Source organism: Gymnoscopelus braueri (genome assembly GCF_963280865.1).
Source record: "Gymnoscopelus braueri genome assembly, chromosome: 5".
In the NCBI taxonomy this organism is placed as follows: Eukaryota; Metazoa; Chordata; class Actinopteri; order Myctophiformes; family Myctophidae; genus Gymnoscopelus; species Gymnoscopelus braueri.
This window is the reverse complement of record NC_137606.1, coordinates 12853389-12879142: the sequence shown is the minus strand read 5'-3', so window position 1 is coordinate 12879142 and position 25754 is coordinate 12853389. Positions and strand designations below refer to the sequence as shown.

General features: G+C 41.3%; 1 protein-coding gene across 1 annotated transcript in view; it reads left to right on the top strand.

Annotated features, from left to right (window-relative positions):
* The window catches only part of LOC308085463 (mitochondrial intermediate peptidase-like), a 73405-nt gene extending 51825 nt beyond the window's left edge, over positions 1 to 21580 (top strand). The window contains 1 exon segment of the mRNA XM_080428623.1: positions 20770 to 21580. Coding sequence (XP_080284749.1) covers positions 20770 to 20870 — 101 coding nt within the window. The 3' untranslated portion in view covers positions 20871 to 21580.
* The last annotated feature ends 4174 nt before the right edge of the window (positions 21581 to 25754 follow it).

The window sequence follows — 25754 nt, the reverse complement described above, 5'->3', positions numbered from 1 at the left end:
CCATTTGAAAATAGCCGATCTACAAGCTCACAATGTGTCGCATCGCGACGCATTGTGAGCTTGTAGATCTGCTATTTTCAAAAGATATTTATACATTGCTAAAGACTGGAAAAGCCTATGGCAGGCGCCATGCATTTAAAAAAAAATTTAGACCACAAAAAGTCACTTATTTCTCCTGGTCTGAAAAACACAGCAATGCCCCTGCTCTCTGATGCCATGCTGTGTGTGTGCTTGGGATAACTTTTGTTTTTTTTAACACAGCTTTGGGACCTGGAGGTCACACAAGGTCACCTCCAGCTGTCTGACCTTTGAACTTCAGTGCCAGGTCCCTTCCTTTAAATGGTAGCAGCAGTTTGGCTGTTTAGCCGCTGATAGATGCCTGCTACGCTGACAGGCTTAAAGGGATAGTTCACCCCCAAAAACATTTTTTTTTCCTATCGATTAGTCACCCCATGGAGACTTGAATTCATGGATATTTTTTAGTTTTGGTCGCATTTCTAAGCCAAATAATTTGATGACCAGCGGACCGGTAGGCAGCGGTTCTGGTAGGAAACACAAAGGAGACTCTTTGTGTCTCCTACCGGAACCGCTGCCTGGTCATTGGCTTAGGAATGCGACAAAAACATAGGTACAAATTCAAGTCTCCATGGGGTGACTAATCGATAGAAAAAAAGTCATTTTGGGGGTGAACTATCCCTTTAACGCTGCGCCCTCCTCTACTCATGCTTTCACCCCCCCCCCCCATCATTTCCTCCTCTCCACCCATTCTCCCCCATCTCCTCTCCTCCACCTCTTTTCACTGCTCCATCCACACCCACACCATACCCATGCCGTCCTCCCCCGGGCCGCTTCTGTGTAGCATGCCTGGACATGACAACAGAGAGCAGGATGGCCAGAGAGAGAGAGAGAGAGAGAGCGTAATAAAAGAGGGTGAGAGTGAGAGGTATAGGGAAGACAGGAGACAGGAGAGTGAGTGAAAGAAAGAGAGCGGGGTAGTATCAGGTATACTGTAAATCTGTCCCACAGGTTCGCCACAGGCTTCAACCCCCACCCCCACCCCCCCACCTACATCTTTTCCTTCACCTCCCACAAACCCCCATCATCCTCCCCCACCTTCCCGCATCCATCTCTGCATGTTCTTCCACCATCCCATCCCACCCCATCCATCCACGTCTTTCCCCTCCACTGACATCCCCTCTTTCTCCCCTTCTATCCAGTGAAGTAAAGTAACAAAGTACATTTACTCAGGTACTGTACTTCAGTACAATTCTGAGGTATTTTATTTACTTTACTGGAGTATTTCCGATTTTCAGTACTTTTACTTCTACTCCACTACATCTCAGAGGCAAATATTGTATTTTTACTCCACTACAATTATTTGAAAACTTTAGTTACTGGTTACTTTGTAGATTTAGATTATTATTACACTTCAGCCCTATATACATTTTGGTCGTTTGAAAATAGCCGATCTACAAGCTCACAATGCGTCGCGATGCGACGCATTGTGAGCTTGTAGATCGGCTATTTTCAAACGTATTTTTTTTTTAACTTTCAATTTTGCATGAGTACTTTCTACTTTTGGTATTTTAATTACATTTTGTTCTCTTTTACTTTTACTCTAGTGAATTTCGAATTTCTGACTTTTAACAGAGTATTTGTAACAGAGTATTTCTACATTGCAGTATTGATACTTTAAGAAATGTGAGTACTTTTTCCACCACTGCTTCTATGCCATCTTCTCCCTCATTCCTTTGCCTCTCCGTCTCCCACATCCCCCTCTTTGATCGGATCGCTGTCCTGGCGGCACCGACCGACCGCGTTTGTTCCTGCTCTCTGAAATTACAACCGCCGAGCAAACCAGGCTCCCTGTCATTACATCTGTAGTTTAGGTATCTGTTGTTAAGATCATTTTCTTTTCCTTCTTTTTTTTTGCCTTTATGGCTTACTTTGAAGTTGCTGTTCTAACTCAGACCTGTTTTGTAGAATAGCTACAGTATTACTTTTGTGTGGATGTGAAAGATTGTCTTTTTCTGTCCTGTCCCATGATTGTGCCCTTCTATCTTCTTTTACACTGTAAAAAATATATTGCGACTAATACCTTAAAACCATAGCTATAAGTATAGATACAAGGGCTCTGTCAGTCCATACTATCCATCCTGCCCATAGTGTTGCAGGTCAGAAGCACCTTACTTCTATTGTTTACATCCACCTTCATTGCTGGAGCACTAGATGACGCTTATTGCTATGGAGTGGATACCATAACCGATACATATTTAACCCCATTCACACTTGCCTATAATGCTAGCAATTTACTGGTATATTTAATGCGGTATATCTGATGACGTCAAAATCCCGTCATGCAACCAAGTACATTTTCCTGCATTTATACCACAGTATATAAGTGTGAACGCAAAGTGTCACTATACCGTCATGCTGGGTGTTTTTCAACCATGCGGTTGAAAAACCGTGCCGTGTGCCGGCACTCCAGTCGGCTACTTTTTTTTACTGCCAACAAGGTGAACAGCGTCCAATAAAGATAAACAGTCGTCTGTCTGGAAATGTTTTCCCCTGTCTGGTGGTTTCCTACATGTCTCATTATCAGCTACGGTTTCAGATAAAAGCCTTTGGTTTATTTTAAAAGACAAGGCACTAAACACGAAAATGAAAGTTACCTGCAGAATGCTTAAGGTATCATTTCCCCCTTAAGGTGCCGCTTGTTTTGGTGTTAATATTATAGATTTAGTGGTGGCCAGCAACATTGTTTATTTAATACATACATTGGATAAATCGCACAGGATAAAGGTAACATTAAAATCACTTCTCTGTAGGATAGGGCAGTTAACTCATTGAGTGCCATTCACGTGTTTCATGTGTTTTACCGCTATGGTGCAACGTGCCAATCACGTGTTTCACGTGTTTTTGAAAAAAATAGTGAAAATAAATAAATAAATATATATATACGGTATATACCGGTATATATATATTTTTCAGAACCCAAGATATCATTATCTGAAGATTTGCAGCTCCATCCACTCATTGTTTAACTTATAACTGAAAAAGGCTGTATCTCGCTTCCAAAGCACTTTTTTTTAACTTTGAATTTTTTTTATAATAATCGCACTGGCCAGAAATAGCCAGAAATAATTTTGGCACTCAGTGAGTTAAGTTGTTGTCACTACTAGCAGTGCATTTCAGCACCTCAAATTAGTGTGCGTCCCATATTAGCATGAAGTACTTGTAGAACTTATTATTGTGTTAAAAAATGCAGTCTGAGAATTGCCGAAGGTCTCTTTGAAAAACAGAATGAGCATGTAACACTGCTATAGACTTGTAAGAGTTACAATTACTGTATATACAGTATTTTAATACATTTGTATTTAAATTAATTATTTAAAGTTTTGGGTTAATTAGTCCTAAACTGATGGTTATTATTTTTTTGTGTACACATTTAACCACTTAAACGTCCCATTCCTGGAACATATGGCTGTGACTATCTGCTTCCATCTGGTCCTGTCCTGTGCAGTATGTTGTGCCTTGCCCTAAATTACGTTTGCCGTTTTCATTTATGAGGTCACAGTTCTCCCGCAGGTTGTTTTTGGCCTCCCTCTTTCCATGTGGGGTCCATCTCAAGGCTCCTTTAGCAATGCGGTCGTGGTCCATTCTGAGGACACGTCCGAGCCATCGGAGCGGTCAGTGCTTATTGTGACTTTGTACAGGCCCTCATTGAAGATCTTTTCTTGCCAAAAGATGTGACATATCCTCTGAAGACATCCATTGTGGAATGCATTGATGATGTAGAAGGAGTGATTACTTCCTCTTAGGGATGTTAACAATCAATCTATAATCGTATCTATCGTTAATCGTAATTAAATGTATCAAACTAGTTTTTTTTTTTTTTTAAGAATTGCTTTTTATTATTTTCATTTTTTGGGGGGGAGGGGCTAGTGAAAGTTACAGGTATAGTGTGTGTGTGATATCAAATGTGAGCTTTTCATAATCACAGTAATCCTTAATCATATTCCATCATATTCAAGGGCTTTTGGAGAGAAATGAGACAGACTCCAAAGAGCACTGCAGAGGGGTGTGCGTGTCTGTGTCCAGCTGATGCTCGTTGACACTCGTTAATGTTATATCGGGGCAATTACGTTTCTGCACTCGGTTTCGGTTTCAGACAAGAATTTTCCAAATTGATTGATACGGTTATCAACTATCAATTAATGAATTAATCGATAATTTGCATCCCTACTTCCTCTTATATGTTTCACATGGAAGCACATGGTTGCGATGAATGTGAATATCTGTTCTATGCTTAAAACAATTGAGTTTAGTATTCAAAAGAATAGCGCCCAGCTGAATGATTAGCAACCAATGTTGTGTCAATTTTCTGTGTCTAGCATTACGCTAAGCACCGTCATCTGTATCACAGTCATTTTTAGGGTACTGGGCAGTATATTTTTTCTATTTCAACATCCCTGCCATGTCTGGCGAAATGTTGGAAGCTTTCGGGACTGTAGTGGGAGTTGGCTGTCAAATAGCCTCCTCTGCATTTATGATAGCTACATCTGTCCTTATAATTTAGCGCATCATAATGATTGCATAAGTCACGGTCATAAAGCTGAACAGTGAGCGCATGTGTTGAAACATTTAGCAGCTCTACTATTGTTTTCTAAGAGGTTGAGAAGTTCATAGCAGCCATCCTGAATGCCCATTGGGGAATGGGGAAGGAAGAGAATGACGCGAATGAGCCAAGAATCAAGTTTTTACATCCTTGGATCCTAAGCTGTACTTAACCCGTTAAGACCGGGAACGCACCTGTGTAACCACTTTAACCATTATTTTATACTTTGGCTATTCAAAAATAGATATAGATATAGATATACAAGCTCATAGTGCCGCACTATGAGCTTGTAGATCTGCTATTTTTGAAAAATCGTGAAAATGTGTGCACATCTTTGAATATATATGTTATTTAAAGCGAACATTTTAACTCAAATCTTTGCTTCTGGGGGTCCCTGGAAAAACATATTTTGAGATGGGGGTCCGCGGCCAAATACATATAATTTTGGGGGCCCTTGACATGAAAAGGTTTGAGAACCACTGATTATAGCAACATAAGTTTTTTTTTTTTTAAACTGTTAGGATTTAGAAGCCTTTTTGTAGAATCCCCAGAAGCAAAGATTTGAGTTAAAAATGTTCGCTTTAAAAAATATATGTATATTCAAAGATTTGCACAAATAACAGATTAATTTTTTTAAATAGCAGATCTACAAGTGTATATCTGCTATTTTTGAATAGCCAAAGTGTCAGATAATGTGGTTAAAGTCGTTAATACCTAAAATGACAGATGCTTTCCCGGCATTAATGGGTTAAGCCGGGGGGGGGGGGGGGCCGGGGGCTATATAAGAAGCACCCCCCCAAATACAGAATCCAGACTCAACCCATTACGTAAAAAAAACCTTTCAAACAAAGCCCCTTGTGGATGAGGCTGTGTAATGTTTCCTCCACCTCTCCTCCTTGTTTCACCAGGTGGTAGCGGGGGGGGGGGGGCAGGAGGGCAGAGGGGGGAACCGGAGAGCAGGGCCAGCGAGGGCTAATCAGAGGCCAGCCTCTTTTATCTGCATGGCTCCCTGCCCACTGGTTGGATATTTCCCAGACACAAAACTCTGTGCTGAAAAGTAACCCCACGGCACACAGCAAAATTCTGAGTGTTGATTTTACTCTGAGAGTGAAAAAAAATGGGCCCCGGAACGGTACATTTTTGCACTCTCGCAGTTAAACTAACACTCTGGAATTTTACAGTGTATGGAATGGGAACGGCAGCAGCAGTAGCAGCAGCAGTGGCGGAAAGTGAGACCCAAGAAAGAGAGAGACAAAGAGAGAACAGGCTGAGAGAGAGAGAGACAGAAAAGAAGGAGAAATAAGAGAGGAAGGGAAAAAGTCTGGAGAAGGGGAGAGAGAGAGAGAGAGAGAGAAGGAGAGAGTGAAAGGTGATCGACTGAGGGGACACGCTGACTGGGGCTTCTCTGTGTTGTGGAGCCCAGGCCGCCCCCGGGCCCTGCTTACAGAAGAGGGCTTTCATGGGGGCTAAAACCTGTTCCCATGGCCCCCCCACTGCTCAGCACGGATCAGGAACCACACCGGTGGGATAATGCATCCACTTGGGTCGGGTTGGGGGAGCCGGGTCCCAGGACCCCGGTGGTTCTCTTTCATGAGGTATAGCAAGGCCCTGTTGCCTCTGGCGAGCAGGTTGTACCGACTGCTTGCTGCGCACAAAGCGTGCTGGACTGAAGTTTCGTTTTGGTTATTTATATCGGTGGTTTTCAACCCTTTTTCATATCCAAGGTCCATTGTTCATTCGGCATTTTTGAGCCACGGAACCACCGTTTGATGAGATTTAGCCTCTCAGATCCAAGACTTAGTATATTTTGTTATCGTTTGATAAGATTTTGTCCACAATTCCATGCTGTACCATAGGAGAGATAACAGCGTTGATCAAACTAACAATTCTTTAATTAAGTAATGCGGATGTTTAACAATAATTTAACTCTTTGAGAGCGTAAAATGAAACCAAATGGACCCGTATAAGGGTCCATTTGGTTTCATTTTAAGCTCTCAAGAGTTAAAGATCTATAAGGGTCCATTTGGTTACCAACTCTACCATCACACACACACACACACACACACACACACACACACACACACGCAAACAAAACAAAAAAACTATGACCATAGCTGTAGTGTTGTCATTTTGTTCACAGGAGTGCCACTACAGCTCCTCTTGTGAAACCTACCCAGTAGACTGTCATCACCCTTGTCATGTTTAGCTTTTTTGCCATTTCTAAAACACCATTTCCAGACCCCAAAAAAAAGCAGGCTCTCCCAACTTCAAAGACATAATTACAGAGGCAGCGAGAGGATGGTTTGCCTGCGGGTTAGACGGGGGTAATTACTTTACACACCATGACATGTTTCGAATGGTTATGAGCAGAAGCTGAAGTGCTGCTGCAGCTACCAGAAATCTGTGTTCAAGTGCATGATTATGAATATGTATACATATTACCTATACATATTTATAAGGCACCCCAGCTGCTTATATTTTGAAGCCATATAAAAAAAATCAAACCTGGGTTCTCAATATTCTTTATTCAGCTAGAGCAGTTATTATAACAATATGAAAGAATGTGGAGGCTACAATCATTATGTAGCATATTTCAACACGCTCAAAAGCTGCTTGGCTTGACAAACCCATGAGCAATAGGTTTGGCCAACCAGTCAAACCCTGCCTCTGTTTGCCCCAGATATCCCAGCAGTCATAGGGAGGGAATCCACTGGGTGTGGCTGCCCCAAGCACTGAACACAGCCGATCTATGGCACTTTAGACTGATGGGATCAATAGCCCTTTACAACAGACAGTCTCAGTCAGTGTTGATTTCGTCGACTAAAACTATGACAAAAGATGATCATCGACTACCTTTTTTCACTGACGAAAACTAAGCTATGATGACTAGAGCTAACACTAAATATATTGACAATTTTGTCAACAAATAAAAACTAGACTAAAGTGAGGGACTAGTGGAGAAGAGATCCAGTAGAACTAAAAGACAAGTCATTATAATGACGCGTTGTGGGCTTGTAGATCGGCTATTTTCAGCATGCAACCAAGTGTAAAGTCAGCTATTACGACACCATCAAGGCACCGCCAAAATATTTTTTGTAGATTTATCGACTAAAATCTTATGATATTTAGTCCACTAAAGCTGACTGACTGAAACTAAATGACATTTTATTGAAAAGACTATGACTAAAACTAAATAGAAAGCTGTCAAAATCAATACTGGTCTCAGTCAAGCAATCTGACTGTGCCGACAGTTCCTATAAAGAACATCCAAATTGGTTGCCATGCTGTCTTTTTGGTAACCAGAAAGTTAATGTAATGTCTTCTGTTTAGTTTTTCTTGTGTTTTTTGATCCCTGAGAAAAATGTACATTGTGCCAACGGTATCTATGTAACCTTCATAGCCATAATCACACTAAAGCAGCGGTTCTCAACCAGTGGTCCGGGGACCACCAGTGGTCCTTGAGGAGTTTCCAGGTGGTCCCCAGCTAAATGATGGAGAGTTGGCAACCAAATGGACCCTTATAGATATTTAACTCTTGAGAGTGTAAAATGAAACCAATGAAACCAAATGAACCCTTACGGGTCCATTTGGTTTCATTTTCGCTCTCGAGAGTTGTTAAACATCTGCAAATTTACAAGAAGTCTACACAATTAGAGAATGTAGAAGAATTGTTCTTTTGATAAAATCTTATCCAACAACAACAAAATATTAAAAGTTTTGGGTCTGAGAGTCTAAATCTCATCAAACGGTGGTCCGTGGCTCAAATGCCAAATAAATAATGGACCCGATATGAAAAAAGGTTGAAAACCACTGCACGAAAGAACTATACAGTATTTTCTGCTGTCAAAAACGGGTCTGGGTGTGTGAGTGCTCAGAATGCTGACTTCTGGCCAGATGATCCCTTTCAACTTCCTTATCCCTATAATGTCCTGAAAGATTCATTGGTTGCTACTGCAGCCGAGATGCTTGATAACGCTTGATAGCTGCAAAAGCAGGCAGGGCTGAGCCTGAGCCGCGGTCCCTGGAGCGGTCATTAGCACTGGGCTCAGAGCTGTTAGCCAGCTACATCGGGCCTTCATTTAACTGATAGCCATCGGCCCACCAATCCTCCCCAAGTAAATAAACAAGAAATTCCAATAAATCTGTGTGCAATCTGTGCATGTTACCCCATTAGTAAGACACACAGTAACATGTGCTTTAAAAACAAATTGGTTGTATTTATTGACTGTGTGGCGTTCGATGAACACAATTTGGCGTGTCTGTAGGTGGAAGCCAGCAGGGGAGGGGGATCCCTGTTGCTGCCCTGAGCTGCTCCCACAGGTCGGTCAGACTATTCAAAAATAGCAGATATACAAGCTCATAGCGCGGCACCGAGTGCCGCGCTATGAGCTTGCAGATCTGCTATTTTTGAAAAATCTTGAAAAAATTGTTTTTAATTTTTTTTTCAAAAAACTGTTTAGAGACTGTTTAGAAATCATTTTTTAAGAATCGCCCCAGGTCTTAATGTGTTAAAATCCTGCTTGCCAGAGTTGATTTCTTTGGATCAGTACAGTACTGTACAGTACAGTACGTACAGTATGTAGATCTATCTACCTCTTGCCCAGCATGCTAAGTATTGGGACAAATTGCATAGCATTATTACACTCATACTTATCTTGCACTTTTTTTAACAGTTTAATTTTGCTAACTCAAACCCTAGAATTCATGTTGAAAGGATTTTGTAAGAAAGTGCGCTGTTTACAGGTCTTTCTATCCGACAACGTAGACTGATATGGCCCTGGGTTAACTCATCCTATTGTAATCGAATAGAAATCTAGAAAAGCGTTGCACATCGAAAGTCAAGTGGTGTGCCAGCACATTTTGTAAATACGCTGTACGACCTGCAGGACAACCATTTACATCTTTTCTGTGGCATAATGCAGGTATATAGAGTGTAGGAGGCGTTCTGAACGAAAATGCTCTGCATAGTTTTCAAGACCTGAGGTACTTACTTATACAATATCTCACCCCTTGGTCATCACGAATGACCAAGGCTGCATAAAGCAGCATATCTCCATTCTGGTCCTGGGAATCCAGACTACCGCTCAGTTTCTATTCTACAAGCTAGCTACTCATTTGGTTCTCGCCTCCATTCAATGGGACCCAGACAACTACTAGTTTTTGATTTAACCCATTAAGACCTTAAGCCGATTCTACATGTCTCCTAAATCTCAACAGTATTCTGAAAAACGTATGTTGCTATATCAGTGGTGCTCAATCTTTTTTCATGTCAAGGACCCCCAAAATTATATGTATTTGGCCGCAGAGCCCCATCAAAATATTTTGTTCCAGGGACCCCCAGAAGCAAAGATTTGAGTTAAAAAATGATATATATAATTAAATATTCAAAGATTTGCACACATTTTCACGATTAAAAAAATAGCAGATCTACAAGCTCATAGCGCTATGAGCTTGTATATCTTCTATTTTTGAATAGCCCAAAGTGTAAAATAATGCTTTTTAGCTCAAATCTAAAAATGACACAGTTCCAGGTCTTAATGGGTTAAACAGTTATTTTAATTCACCAAATGATTCCCTAATTATACATTAAGTATTAAACGCAAAAGCCCTGGAGTCCTCAGGGGTTGGTGTACAACAGAAATAAATGATCACTGACGGGAGGTTAAAAGTATGGAGCCTGTGACAGCATTATAACATTTTACCTACAGTACAGTAGAGTTGTTTTTGGCATGGTGTGTTTCAAACATTTTGTTAAAACTTCTGTCTGTTCAGACTAGATGGGGTGTTGGTAGCCTAGGGGATAAAGACGTGGGATTGCCAGGCCGGATGAGAACGTCTAGGCCAAATTGTTTGCTTTGCTTCTTTTGTGTGCTTTGACTTTTTGGGGTTTTTTTTTTTCTTTTTGTATTTTTATTTCTATATAATCCAATTTTGTAAGAATAAAAAAAAAGAAAAGAAATCTAGGCAGTGAGAGTTAAGAATTGAACACCCCTCACACTCTCCCAAAACTGCTGTTAACCATTTAAGACCGGGAACGCATATGTGTCATTTTCAGATTTCTATAGAAAAAAATAAAATAAAACATCTTCAAAATTTGTGGACATCTTTGATTATATATTTTTTAAAGCCCCCCCCCCCCCCCCCCCCCAGAAGCAAAGATTTGCACACATTTGCACGATTTTTGCAAAAATAGCAGATCTACAAGCTATGAGCTTGTACATCTGCTATTTTTGAATAGCCATAGAAATCTTAAAATGACACAGATGCGTTCCCGGTCTTAATGGGTTAAGGTGGTCTTTATTAATGACGGTACAGAATCGCCCACTGGATGTGTTTGAGGCATTCAGTGGCTAACATGCATGCAAACTATATGAATGCAAAAACTAGTGTTTGCTATAAAAGCATTCACGCTCAACCGAGCCTTCCCTGGATAAATAAAGTTAACTTTAAAGGTGCTGGAAGTTATTGTCTTCTGACTTCTGACTTCCATTCTATTATCCGACATTGATTTGCCAACTTGGTAAGCGCCACAGACGAGGATAAAAGCATGTTAGTGGGCATGAACCTGGCTTCTCAGTGCCAGTGTCGTTATGAATTAAGAATGCCATATTCTTAAGATTAGATGAGTCATGATGGTAAATCCACTATCCATAAGGCTCTGGCACAGTGTACACAAAGGACAGCTTAAGCCATTCAAACCGGGGAAGCATCCGTGTCATCCCTTTGTGCCGTGCTATGAGCTTGTAGATCTGCTATTTTTGAAAAATTGTGGAAATTTGTGCAAATCATTGAATATATATATATATATTTTAAAGCAAACTTTTTAACTCAAATTTGCTACTGGGGGTCCCTGGAACAAAATATTTTGTGTTCCGCGGCCAAATACATATAATTTTGGGTGGTCCTTGACATGAAAAAGTTTGAGAAGCACTGACGGTTGACGTCAGTGCTCAACCGTCAGGTTGACCTCAGGTCTTAATGGGTTAAACTCAGTTTGACTCAGGTTTTATACTGTGTGTGTGTGTGTGTGTGTGTGTGTGTAACCAACACCGACTCTGTTATGGTTTCAGTGATTACTTGTATTTGTCTATGTTTTTCCAGCGGATTATCGTGACATTTCATTGGCCTCGGTTATAAAGATGTAGCTTTTGTCAAACATCATGCTTGCTGAACTGCTGCTGCAACTTAGCTCCATCTCCAAGGGGAATATTTTGAAAATAAACCAAAATGTATACCATCCATCCATCCATCCACCCATCCACCCATCCACCCATCCAATGTTTAAGGAGGAATTGTAATAATGTAGTCGGTTGTAATGTAAGATAGATGGAGAATAAGGTCCTGTGTAACCTATCATTGTTTAACCCATTATACAAGCTCATGAGCTTGTAGATCTGCTATTTTTGAAAAATCGTGAAAATGGAATCTTTGCTTCTGGAGGTCCCTGGAACAAAATATTTTACAAATGTTCGCTTTAAAAAATATCTATTTAATGATTTGCACAACTTTTCACGATATTAAAAAAAAAGCAGATCTACAAGCTCAAGAGCTTGTAGATCTGCTATTTTTGAATAGCCAAAGAAATCTAAAATGACATAGACGCGTTCCCGGATTGAATGCGGGTTAAGATGATTTTATTTGATTCACTACCACTCTAAAAGCCATAGTGAGTCCCATGAGCGACGGCTGTACCCCACCAGTGTTTATTGTCCACTACTTCTATCTTAACCCCTCCTCGCATCCATCCCTGCTTGTATCAATACAGATAATACATATCGCTAAGCAGTCGCGTGTGTGTGTGTGTGTGTGTGCGGGTGCGTGTGCGTGCGCGTGCACGTGCACGTGCACGTGTGTGGAGAGAGAGAGAGAGAGGGAGTCTTGTTATGGCTTTGTTCAGGCTATCTGTACATTCCTCCACAACTCTCCCAGAGAGGCTGGTATGGCTGGGAAGAAGAAGAAGTGCAAGGGGCTGCTGGTAGCTTTTATTGTAGAGTCTCTCTCCTCAGCTACCGCCGCCCACGTGAGAGCCAGGTGCTGACACCCTGCGCTGGTGGTGATGACGGGCCCGGCAAAGGCTCCGTTGTTTACCTGACTGGCCTCTTCAATAGCTGGGCCCGGTCATCACTCACTCAGTCCCACTTTCTCACTTTCTCTGTCTGTCTGTCTGTCTGAGTCTTTCTTTCACTTTCTCTTACTTTCTCTCAACGCGTTGTGTTGGTTAACTCTTTAACTGCCAGAGTTAAAGCATCGTCTATAGTTGCCATTGCCAGCGATTTTGAGCGTTTTTTACTAACCTTTGAAAAATCATAGAATATTATTTGTCACAGCGATCCACCCGGCGATCGCCTCAAAAGACATAGGGGGGTCTCTGAGAATCGAGGGGGAGGAGGGGGAAAGCGTGCCTTCGGGATAATCCATTCCATAGTTATGGGCAGTTGACAGTGGCTTGTTTTCGTCAAAAACAACAGAAAGCAGAGAAAACTTTACTTTTAGAAATCCTTTAACACTAAACGAAGCTTCATTTTGTTGTGATCACGTGATATCTGGGTGTACTCTTCATCATCATAGTCATTCACAGGGCGCGGAAGAGCGCCCTCTATCGTAAAACCACTGAAAGTGCAGATCATCGGCGGTCTGAGCCTTGGAGAAAAATGATGAGAGATCTCGTCATTGGCAGTCAATGAGTTAAGTTGAAACAATAATTATAAGATATCAATTTATAACTCAGGCTTTATTTAGGCTTCAGTCTCCGTCTCTGCTCTTGATCGTCTCCCCCACTGTATTCATCAGTCTCTCTTCCTCTCTCTTTTTTCCAACGTATTCTTTCCGTCTCTCACCCTCTCCCGCCCTTCCTCATTCTTTCTCCCCCCTTCTTTCTCTCCCTGCCATGCCCTTTACCTACCCTGTTCTCTCCTGATCTCTCTCTCCCTCGCTTTACAGAGCCAGAGAGATTTCTCTCTGTTGTCAGTCTCGGCATGTTGAGCTTTGCTTGTTTAACCCATTAAGACCGGGAACGCATCTGTGTGTCATTTTTAGATTTCTTTGGCTATTAGAAAATAGCAGATATACAAGCTCGTAGCGCGGCACCGAGTGCCGCGCTATGAGCTTGTAGATCTGCTATTTTTGGAAAAATCGTGGCAATTTGTGCAAATCTTTAAATATATATATTAAAGCAAAAATGTTCTACTCAAATCTTTGCTTCTGGGGGGTCCCTGGAACAACATATTTTGAGATGGAGGTCCGCGGCCACAAAAAGTTTGAGAACCACTGATTATAGCAACATCAATTTTTTTCCAAAAAACTGTTAGGATTTAGAATACATTTGTAGAATCCCCCAGAAGCAAAGATTTGAATTACAAATGTTCGCTTTGAAAAATATATATATTCAAAGATTTGCACAAATGTTCACGTTTTTTTTTTAAATAGCAGATCTACAAGCTCGGTGCCGCGCTATGAGCTTGTAGATCTGCTATTTTTGATTGACCAAAGAAATAAAAAAAATGACACACACGCACACACACACACACATACACACACACACACACACACACACACACACACACACACACACACACACACACACAGAGAGAGAGATGCGTTCCCGGTATTAAAGGGTTAACACACTGACCTGAGGCGGGCAGGCCTCCAAGGCCACAAATCCCCCTGGTATCACAACGCAGGCAGGAAATTGGTGTCATTAGAGAAAGTGCCAGTGATGCCGCAGACAGCACGCAGTTTATCCAAAGTAAAGATCTGATCCCACAGCTCTCCTGGCTCATGTAGGGCTGGAATATTGAAAGAGAGAGAGGGGGGGGCATGTGTGTGATTTCATAGTTTACACTATACAGTACATGTGTGTTTAGCTGTTTTTGGTGGAATTCCGGAAATAGGCGCGCATGCAGTAGCTATACTGCATGTGCGTTATACTAGAATATAATATTACAGAGTTGTATTAAGATAGTAGAGTGACAAAGCACATCTGTTTGTGTGCCAGCACTGCAAAGTTTCATTCCCAAACACAAACACTTCAGATTTGAGCAACTGTTATTTATTTTTATGTCCATGGGAGAATCCCACAGGGGTTGTGGTAGTAATAAAAGTCTACATTGTTTTAAGAGGCTGAGTTTCTGTTTGCATTGGGTTGAAGTTCAGTTAACTCATTCACTGCCTGTGTAAATAAATAAATAAAATCAGCCAATGCCAGCGATGTCCTTACCTTATCAACTAGTCACAGAATATTTATCTCCAGTATGATCGATGCCCCGATCGTTGCTAAACACGGACGGTTTCTCGGTGCTTCCGCAAAAAAAAACAAAAAAACATTGCAACAATTCGCTAGTTATAGGCCGTTGAATATATCATGTCTCGTCAAAAATGCAGAAAAAAAACAAGGAAAGCAAGATACAGCTGTTTCCCCAAATACGCCAACCAGGAAGTGAATGGTGGAGGAGATCTTGCGATCACGCGATCTCCTGGATCTGTGTGTGACTGAGAACGAATTGGTCACTCATATCTTAGCGAAGAGCGCCATCTAGTGTAAAAACTCAAAACACGCAACAGGCATCAGAAGACGTCGTTGGCGGTCAGTGAGTTAAGGTGACTCTCCACCAAACAGACTACTTCAGACTACAACAGACTGGCAGTCTGTTGGCAAAAGTTGGCATTTAGTTCAGCACAAACTGTCGGCCGACGTTAATGAGGACACATTTTTACAGGCAGTGTTGCCATATTTTGTGAGAAATAAGCAACCAGGTCTAGGAATACAAGCCCAAAAGAAGCAAATTAGGCCACATGAGCACTTTAAACCTATATGCATCGGCTATTTGAAAATAACAGATCTACAAGCTTGGCTATTTTCAAAAACTCTTGCAATAAAATGTGGAATATTTGGAATATTTTTGAAACACAAATGCACAAAACATTTTCATGAAAATATTTTAGCCACTGGTTTAAATAATAATTTAAAAAAAATTAAACAAGCCTAAATGAGCAACTAAATAAGCAACCACCAATTTTTACAAGCAACTTTACAGAAAAAGAAGCCAAAAGTCGCTTATAATAAGCCGACATGGCAACACTGACTACAGGGGCCAGGGAAGGGGCAACAACTGTTTCTCTACTCAGGCTTTGATTCACTTCACTACCCTACGGCTATCGACGACTCTACCGGTCGGGCCACGACCGAAACTGCTCGGTGGTTGATCGACCGTATATTCTAGAAGTCCCGACCCGACGGCACGGCGCTATCTACAACAGGTTGTCGGCAGGTTGTCGGCAGGAGACGCTTTCCAACGCCTTCCGCGGCCGAGTCGGGACGATATCGGTGCGGTGGAGAGTTGGCTTTAAATTGACTTTATTTTACATAATGAGTCGACAATCGAATCAAACTGATTAAAACATGATGAGAAACATCATCGAGTTAAGTTAGAAAAGTTTATGTATGTCAGATATTGCCATAAAAACATCTTCCCCTCCCAAACCAGGGGTCTTCAACAGGCGGTCCACCAAATTTGTGTGATAGGAATTTACATTAACCGCTTGAACCCTAGCATCATATTCAGAGGAGAACTTGAGCCAAAAATAGCAGATCTACAAGCTCACAACGCCTCGCAGCGCGAGGCGTTGTGAGCTTGTAGATCTGCTATTTTTGGCAAAGCGGTTTGGTGTAGATGGGAAAAAGAGCAGACCAAGTGAAAGGTCAAGTTTAGTAAGTATTGACGGTTAAATGTCTAAAAATACATATTTAACTAGCCTGATTATCAGCCTGAAGCTGCGTGGAGCTTCAGTCTGACATTGGCTGCAGTGTCCGCGATTACCAGGGGGAGGGGATTCAAATTTCCCTCAACCAATCACAAGAGATCCACGGATCCGCCTACATCTGACATCATCGCACAGCTTGTTTTATTCGCTGATTGGCTTGTCGTTAGACCACTCCCACCTCCGACTCTGATTTGACAGGTTTTTCTTCGACCGTGAAAAGCCATAGGCTCACATTATGACACCAGACCAAGAGGAGCAGTCCACTCAGAGAGTGGGCGGGGTCTATGGTCTGGAACCAGGCTAACATTTAACATGAATCCAATATGTAGTGGGAGTCCCTGCTTCATCTCTCTCTCAGCTAAGGGGTCCTTGGTCCTGAAAAACGTTGAAGACCCCTGCCCTAAATAATCACTAATCAGAAAAGATGACCAAGTGAAGACACTGTTAACTCACAAAAAAGAAAGACACAAGGTGACCTATCATGGCACAGGGTATCTATCCACTGTATTCATCTGCAAAATGACATAGACGTCTCAAATGACATCTACGTCAGCGGTGGTCCACAACAACACTCCCATCAGGCCCCTCTGTAATAACGCCTATCATTAATGTCTGGAAACCAGGGTGTCTTTTCATGTGGTCTCCTCCTTGTTCCACAGGCCTTGTGGTGGCTGTGTGCTCAGTCAGGAACCCCTGTATGTACGGGTATCGTTTTGCTGCCAAGGGGCAGGGTGCGACTGGTGGGGTAATAAGAGACAATGAGACCTGCCCTGCCCTGCCTCTCTCTCGCTCTCTCTCTCTCTCTCTCTCTCTCTCTCTCTCTCTCTCTCTCTCTCTCTCTCTCTCTCTCTCTCTTTCTCTCTCTCTCTCTGCCCCCCCTCCCCCCTCTCTCTCTCTTGTGAGGGTTTAGTGGGAGGCCAGGATCAAGCCAAACCTCTCAAGTCTCAGTTTCCACCTGCTGAGACAGTTCTAGGATGCTTTTGCGAGATGGATGGGTTTCCCGTGTGTGTGTGTGTGTGTGTGTGTGTGTGTGTGTGTGTGTGTGTGTGTGTGTGTGTGTGTGTGTGTGTGTGTGTGTGTGTGTGTGTGTGTGTGTGTGTGTGTGTGTGTGTGTGTGTGTGTGTGTGTGTGTGTGTGTGTGTGTGTGTGTGTGTGTGTGTGTGTCTCTCCAGCTGTGTCTGTCCTTTCATGTATATTGAGAGCACACACTGTGTATGAGAGGGGGAGAGAGTGTGTGTGTGTGTGTGTGCTAAACTCTTTTGTGAAACCCTTTGGGTCTCCATCCATGCGTGCTTGCGTAGACATGCTTTTTTGTGTGTCTGTGTGTGTGTGTTGGAGGTGACCCATGCAGGAAAGACGGTGAGGGGGAGGTGAGGGGGAGGCCCTATTTACATTGGCAGCCACACAAGGGGAAATGAACTGAGTTCAAAGCAGGCGTGCAGCAGAATTGTAAAGCAAAGCGCAGGGAGCGCTCCACGCATGAGCTGGCAGACAGGCTCTGAAAACACACATTCCCATGGCCGCTCACACAACAAGAGCATATTAGCTCTACAGCAATAGTCAATATAAGTGTGGGTGGGTGGGAGAGAGATTGAGTGAGTAAGTGTAAGGTCGAGAGAAAGGTCAATGCTAACATACAGTTAGTAGGTTAGGTACCATAATGTACACATACATGTATAAATGTAAACATTCAAATAAGAATGGTAAGGTTCCATTACTATTAAGCATTTTTGCCACTTTCTTTGTGAGCTTGTAGATCGGCTACTTTCAAATATTTTAGTACTTTTACTTTTGGTACTTTAAGTGCATTTGGATACCAATACTTTTAAATTAATTTTAAAACGGACTTTTACTTGTAACAGAGTACTTCTACATTGCAGTATTGATACTTTTACGTAAGTAAAACATTTGAGTACTTTTTCCACCACTGCTCACTAGTGCAACAACAACAAAAAAGCGGAAAAGGCTCATGGTGTCACCCAAATCATCCAAATTCATCATCTGTGGAGCATGAAGGTGCACAGCTAATTCCCTTAGAATCCAGCCAGGAGTTTTTGAGATGTTTGATTGGGACCAACGTGGTGGACGGAGAGATCGACATCACCGTCCTTGGAGCCTTGCTGCTGCTAGCGTGGCTAAAAACAACAAATGAAAACACAGTAGTTTGTTTATCCTCACTGAAGTGTCACTTCTCCCCACTAGCGCCCTGACACATTTTCCTCTGGAGAAATAAACACCCTTTTCTTTAACCCATTAAGACCTTGAACGTATCTGTGTAATTCTTTAGATTTCTTTCGCTATTAAAAATAGCAGATATACAAGCTCATGTGCCGTGCTATGAGCTTGTAGATCTGCTATTTTGGGGGGAAATCGTGAAAAATTGTGTTTTAAAGCGAACATTTTTAACTCCGATCTGTGCTTCTGGGGGTCCCTGGAACAACATATTTTGAGATGGGAGTCTGCGGCCACATCCATATAATTTTGGGGTTCCTTGACATGGAAAAGTTGGAGTAGCACTGATCAACAACATACTGCTAGGATTTAGGAAAATAATTATTTGGCCGCGGACCCCCGAATTTTTTTGTTCCAGGGACCCCCAGAAGTTCCCGGTCTTAACGGGTTAACAGCGTGGTACCGAGGAGCCTGCCATCCAGAACAGGGTTGTCTGTATGAGCATGCCCGTGTCCTGAGGAAAGTAGACCAATCACAGCGAACCTCGCAGGTTGATTTAAGCAGTCACACCTGGCCTCAGTCAAACTAATTAGGCTCTGAGCTGGGTGTGACACGCCTGTGCGTGCGTGGATGCGTGCGTGCACCATTCCCACACACACACATTCAGGGAGAGCCTCTGTCATGACAAGTTCTTGTCTCCGCCAGGCCGGAATGGCCAAGAGCATAGGCGGTGGGTGAGCAAGACAATTGGGAAGGCTGGGGGTCAGCCGTGCGCAAAGCGCGCGGGCGCCAAAATCTGCAAAAATCTGTTTTTTGGGCGGATTGTGTTAGTTTCTTTTTGGTTTTTGATTACTTTATTTTGGTTATAGGGTTAGGGTTAGGTTAGTTAATTCTTATTTTTGCCTGATTTTACTGATTTATTATCAAAAAAAATACTAAATAATGCTGCACACATATATTATATATAATTTGCACAATTCCCAGAATTTCACAGCATTTGGGAAGGCTTAGCCTATCCTAGCCTTCATTACCCGCCGCCTATGGCCAAGAGGCAGGTATTACTTTCGCTCCTGCCCTGTCTGACCGTCTGTTTGTTTGTGCGTGTCAGAGAGTTGCTAATCTCAGGCACCGCTGGACTGATCGCTGTGTAACTTCGCATGCGCACTCCCAGTAGGCCAAGGGACAACCCCTATACCCCAAATGTTTCAAATCGGCATCATGGTGCCACTATAACAGGCCGCTTCACACATTGGCCTATAACTCAAAACAGTCAAAACATTTTCCCCATGATTCCTAGTGATCATCATAACCCTTCGGGGATGCCTCAAATGCATTAATTAATCAGTGCATTGATGCACTGCTTAACCACTTAACCACTATTTTATATACTTTGTCATACAACGGTGTAGCACAAAAATTGTGAAAATAGCCAATCTACAAGCTCACACGTGTTGCATTGCATTGTGAGCTTGTAGAGCTTGAAGATCGAGCTTGTAGATCAGCAGCCCTAGCGATAATTACTAGCGATTACACTGAAGAATGGCAAGCAGGTGAACTTTGGTATCTGATGCTGTACAGAAATTAAAACAACTTTGAAGGAAACTTGTTGTCCTTGATTGGTTGAATGAAAAAAAAAAGAAAGCCAAACCCAAACAATTTGACTCTTGTGTACCAGTATATGAGATGTAATGAATAAAGAGCTTGAATCTTGAGTTACCCTGGTATGAAATATGGCTTAAAAAGATCTCAATATAATAACGAGTAACCTGTTGCTGTGCACAGTAATTATTGATCTCACACAAGAAAACATACACACACACACACACACACACACACACACACACACACACACACACACACACACACACACACACACACACACACACACACACACACACACACACACACACACACACATGTGCGCACGCACGCACACACAATTGGTAGGGTTCAGCTAGTCCAGCCTTCATCAGAGCATAACGTCAACATGACAGTGTTCCCACAGAAGATCAACATAAAGACAACTTTATAGTCCAGACTTTGTTTTCTTTATATTCATCTGAAAATGTTGCCTATTTTGACAATTTTTATTTTATATTTTTATATTTGTATTTTTATATTTTTATATTTGAAATAATTAAAAAGCAATGTTTTTGGTGAAAGTGCACTCTTCTCCCATTCCCCCCCCCTCTTATTGAAAGTGTTTTTGTGTCACACAGGGATGCTGCAGAGACGGCCCACCGTGGAAGAACTGGTGGACGCGCTGGTGTCTGAGCTCGACCAGAACTTTGAGACTTTTCTCATGGACTCTGAAAGCTGAGGCGTTTCCACTCCTCATGGAAACATGGACTTCCAGAGGCTCCAAGAGGAAAAGGAAGAGCCTTACAGTTTACACACAAAGTATGCACACAGCAAGAAAAGACTCTTAAAGGGCACACGACACCTTTGTATACCTTTTCATAAAGATAATAATCCAAACCTGTGGATATTCAGGTCACCATGAAGCGTTTTGTATTTGTCTTGACCTGTTGTGGCATCAACTAAATTGGCTTTTAGATGTTTTTCTGCCTGGGAGCTGAATTCTGAGGAACAGACTGTGAAAATTGTAGGACTGAATGTCTTTGTAATGCCAAGAAGTAACAAGGTCAAGAAATACATCAGTGTCATCCTTCTAAGCCTAAGGTGACTAGTTCAGAAAGTATGTATGACTATGTATTAACCAGGGCGCTCGGGTGGCGCAGTGGTTAAGTCACTGCCCACCACCACGGAGGTTGTGGGTTCGAATCCACCGTGGTGCATCCGGCGTTGTCGATTTATTTGGCCCGTGTTCGGGGGAGGGAAGCCGGGCGGGGAGGGTGATAATGGTCATCTTTGCCCCTGGGGGATTCTACAAATCCCCCAGAAGCAAAGATTCTGGGGGATTTATGTGTTAGGTTCTAATAGTTTTTGGGGGGGGAAATCAGTCTAAATTCTAAATCAGTGGTTCAATTTGTGTAAAAAAAAAATCGCTTTAAAATATAAATATATATATAACAAAGATTTGCACACATTTTCTCGATAAAAAAAAAATAGCAGATCTACAAGCTCATAACGCGGCACTCGGTGCCGCGCTATGAGCTTGTATATCTGCTATTTTTGAATAGCAAAAGAAATGACAAATGAATGATGTGTTCCCGGTCTTAATACCCTATATATTTCGTTGTGTATCAAATAGCGAAAATATCTCATCTACAAGCTCTCAACGCTTCACAGGCGTGTATATCAGCTATTTTCGCAATTATTTCTTTAAATAAAGAAATGGAACCAATCAATAATCAATAATTGACCTTCTTGACCTCGATATTTGACAACTGACCACATCTGAACATGTCAGATATTCAGTTAGAGATCTTATATTAAGCAATATGAAAAGGATGCCGTCACCATGTAAGTTATATTCAACAAAAAAAAAATCACTACTCTGCAAGGACCAGCATGGCTAGTGTGAAGCTGAAAATCAATGTCACTTTATACATGGACAACCTCCATCTGAGTTCTGGAACCCCAAAACAACACCCACTAGTGATTTTAACTGGCAACTGACAATGTTATATTACAAATAAAAGTAATAACATAATGTTTTTATTGCTTGTCCATGTGTCAAATGTTTATTGATGTACAGTCCAATATAATTATACAAAATATTGAACACCTTTTTGTTTTGCTATTTGATTTGATTTACCCTACATTTACAACAATATTGGAAATACGTTAAAAAAAACAAATGTTGGTTCATAAATTGGTGCACTTATGAGACTTGGAGTGCAGGTAAGTTTGTTGTTAACTAGTGCAAATATAGAATTATCCAGTGGTGTTAAGTAACTAAGTACATTTACTGAAGTACTGTACTTAAGTACACTTTTGAGGAATCTTTACTTAACTGGAGTATTTCCCGTTTCCATTACTTTTACTTCTACTCCACTACGTTTCAGAGGCAAATATTGTACTTTTACTCCACTACAATTATTTGAAAACTTTAGTTACTAGTTACTTTGTAGATTTTGATTATTATTACAAATCATACATGAACCACTTCAGCCCTATATACATTTTGGCCATTTGAAAATAGCCGATCTACAAGCTCACAATGAGTCGCGATGCGACGCATTGTGAGCTTATAGATCTGCAATTTTCAAAAGATGATTATACATTTGAAAACTTGAAATGGGACATTCTGCATAATGAGTACTTTTACTTTTGGTACTTTAAGTACATTTTGATACAAATACCTTTGTACTTTTACTCAAGTAAACTTCGATTACCGGACTTTTACTTGTAACAGAGGATTTCTACATTGCCGTATTGAAACTTTTATATTGAGTAAAACATTTTAGTACTTTTCCACCACTGGAATTATGGATATTCTTTTGTGGAGTATACAGCTGCTACTAATACACACACAGGCTAAAAATAGCATTTTCAGTATCGGGTGTATAAGCGGTTCATTGTTATTTCCTGGTCAGATCAGAGTGGAGGAAGAATGGCAAATCTGTTCTTCCTGTCATTCGGTGCAGTGTTTTGACTTAAGAGCAATAGATGGGTTTCCGCGCGACGTCATCACAGAGCAGAGTGTGCGATCTGCGCATGCGGGAGGTAGAACGACCCGGAAGTGCCATTCACTCTATTGTTATTTTCGGGATTTAGATAGGCATAATGCTGCTATTATAGGCATAATAGGCATAATGCTGCTATTATATACAGACAGATCCAACTTCCGACAAATCATTTTTATTGAGTAAAGAAGATATTACAAACTGCATCATTTAATCTACTTTCATTAAACCCGGTGAAGACCATTTATTTTATCAATGTGCAATGGCCAGAGCTGCTGCGGGTAATAGCGCCCTCTACAGGCTCTTCCCTCCACTGCGCGCGCATCATCCTCTCATGTTTACCAACGGGAAACCCATCTATACTGCTGCTTAGTGTTATGTCTACAGCTTCATGCAGGGGGGAGGAGGAGGAGGAGGAGGAGGAGGAGGAGGCCGGGTCGAGATAAGAAGTGCTGGTGGTGGTTAGGGCTGTCAAGATTACAAATTTAAGTTGACGATTAATTGTCACTCAAATACTTTTTGGGGCTTTTAGGCTTCGTAATAAAAAAAAATGCAGGGCAGATATGACAAATAACTTGAATATACAAAGAAATCATTAACATATTTAATATGTATTTAAATGTTATACATGTAGAAATAGCAGAAATAGCTGATCTACAAGCTTACAACGCGTGACGCGCTGTAAGCTTGTAGATCTGCTATTTCTGCTTTTTTTTATATATTTGAAAATGTGTGAACATTTTTCAACATACAGTATAGACAGACGATTATGCAAAAGTAATTGCGATTATCTCAAATAATTACCATTAGACGATTATGTAATAATTGTGACGGGCCTAGTGGTGGTGGGAGAAGCGCGAGTCAACGCCAAGATCTAACGCCTCAAGTCCCTTCACCCTCCAAATGTCTCCTAATTAAACGGGGAAATCATGTCGATTTGCACTTCAGTCGTTGCTCCTCCTCCAGTGTGCAGCAGCTTGCCTTGAATCCTTGATTCCTTCACGGCTGCTGCATCTGTTTCAACAGATTCAGACTGTAATTAACCAGGGGGGGGGGGAGCGGGGCCGCAGCTGCACCCATGACGGTGTTCTTACTTGCCTGTAACTAGTGCGGATGCGAGACCCCGGGCAGTAGTAAGGCTTGGAAGGAGAAGGGGGGACTTCACAGTTCTGGGGAGATTGTGAACACGTGCATCAAAGGGAAAGGAGTGCACTGGGTGGCTACGACCACATAGCCTATATATCCCCCCCCTGTAAAAGGCAAACTCAGAATAGCCTAAAGCTTGATTTACTTCTCAGCTGCGTGCTAGTAGTGTCCCACCGAAAATCAGAGATCTACAAGCTCACAACGCGTCGCTTCACGGCGTGTTGAGAGCTTGTAGAGCTGTTCTTTTTTTGGCGTTTAACACTGGCGCACAACTATGTATAAATCAGGCATAAGTGTGGAGTTAGTTATTGGACGGCTTCTGTGTTCTACGGTAATTAGCTTCTCTATCTTATCTTCTCCCAGCTGAACAGAATGTTCCAGCAAGTGATGTCTTGAAAATGTGATGGACAGCTCATGTGTAATGTACAGCAGTGGTGTAAAGTAACTAAGTACATGTACTTAAGTACTGTACTTGAGTACAATTTTGAGGTATTGTGCTTTACTTGAGTATTTCCAATTTCCAATACATCTCGGATCCAAATATTGTACCTTTACTCCACTACAATTAGTTATTTTGTAGATTTTGATTATTACTAGAAAACACACATTAATCACTTCAGCCCTATATACATTTTGGCCATTTTCAAAATATTTGTATACATTTTAAAACTTTAAATGGGACATTCTGCATAATGAGTACTTTTACTTTTGGTGCTTTAAGTACATTGTGATAACGACTTCTACTCAAGTACATTTTTGAATTCCAGACTTTTACTTGTAACAGTATTTCTATACAGCAGTATTGATACTTTTACTTAAGTAAAAAGTACTTTTTACACCACTGATATGTTTAAAGGTAGGGTAAGTGATATTTTTGGGTTAAAACAAAAAGTATTTTGTTAAAAGGTTAAAGCACTATACTCTGATAGTAATCATTGCTATAGAGTGTTTGTTCAGTAACAGGAGTCTCCCCGTCTGTCCAGCATTTTAATAAAGAGAAAATACATTTTCCGGTAGTGTCAAAATCTCAGCCAATCAGGAGAAAGTACCCATTTTTTAGCTTCATTTTATAGTGTTCCAGTTCCAATTTTGCCTGCTCATTTCTTAGTGTCATCACTTCCAATTTCACTTGTTTAATCTATATCCTGATTGAGTTCTCTATCCTAATTGGATAAAATTGGAAATGAAACTGAAACTGAAACGAAAATGCATGTTCTGTTTTATAAAGAGCTGGAGAGACAAGAAGACTCCTTTTACTGAAGAAACACTCTATCTATAGCAATGAGTACTATCAGAATATAGAGCTATTTAACACTTATTTTAACCAAAGAAAATCACTTACCCTACCTTTAATTAGCAAAAGATGTTAAACAGTATGTCGGTAAATTGTTTGAATGGACCCTTTTTTTTTTTAAATAAATACATTTAAAAAGCATCTAGAAAAACGACATGTGAAGCTCAGCAGA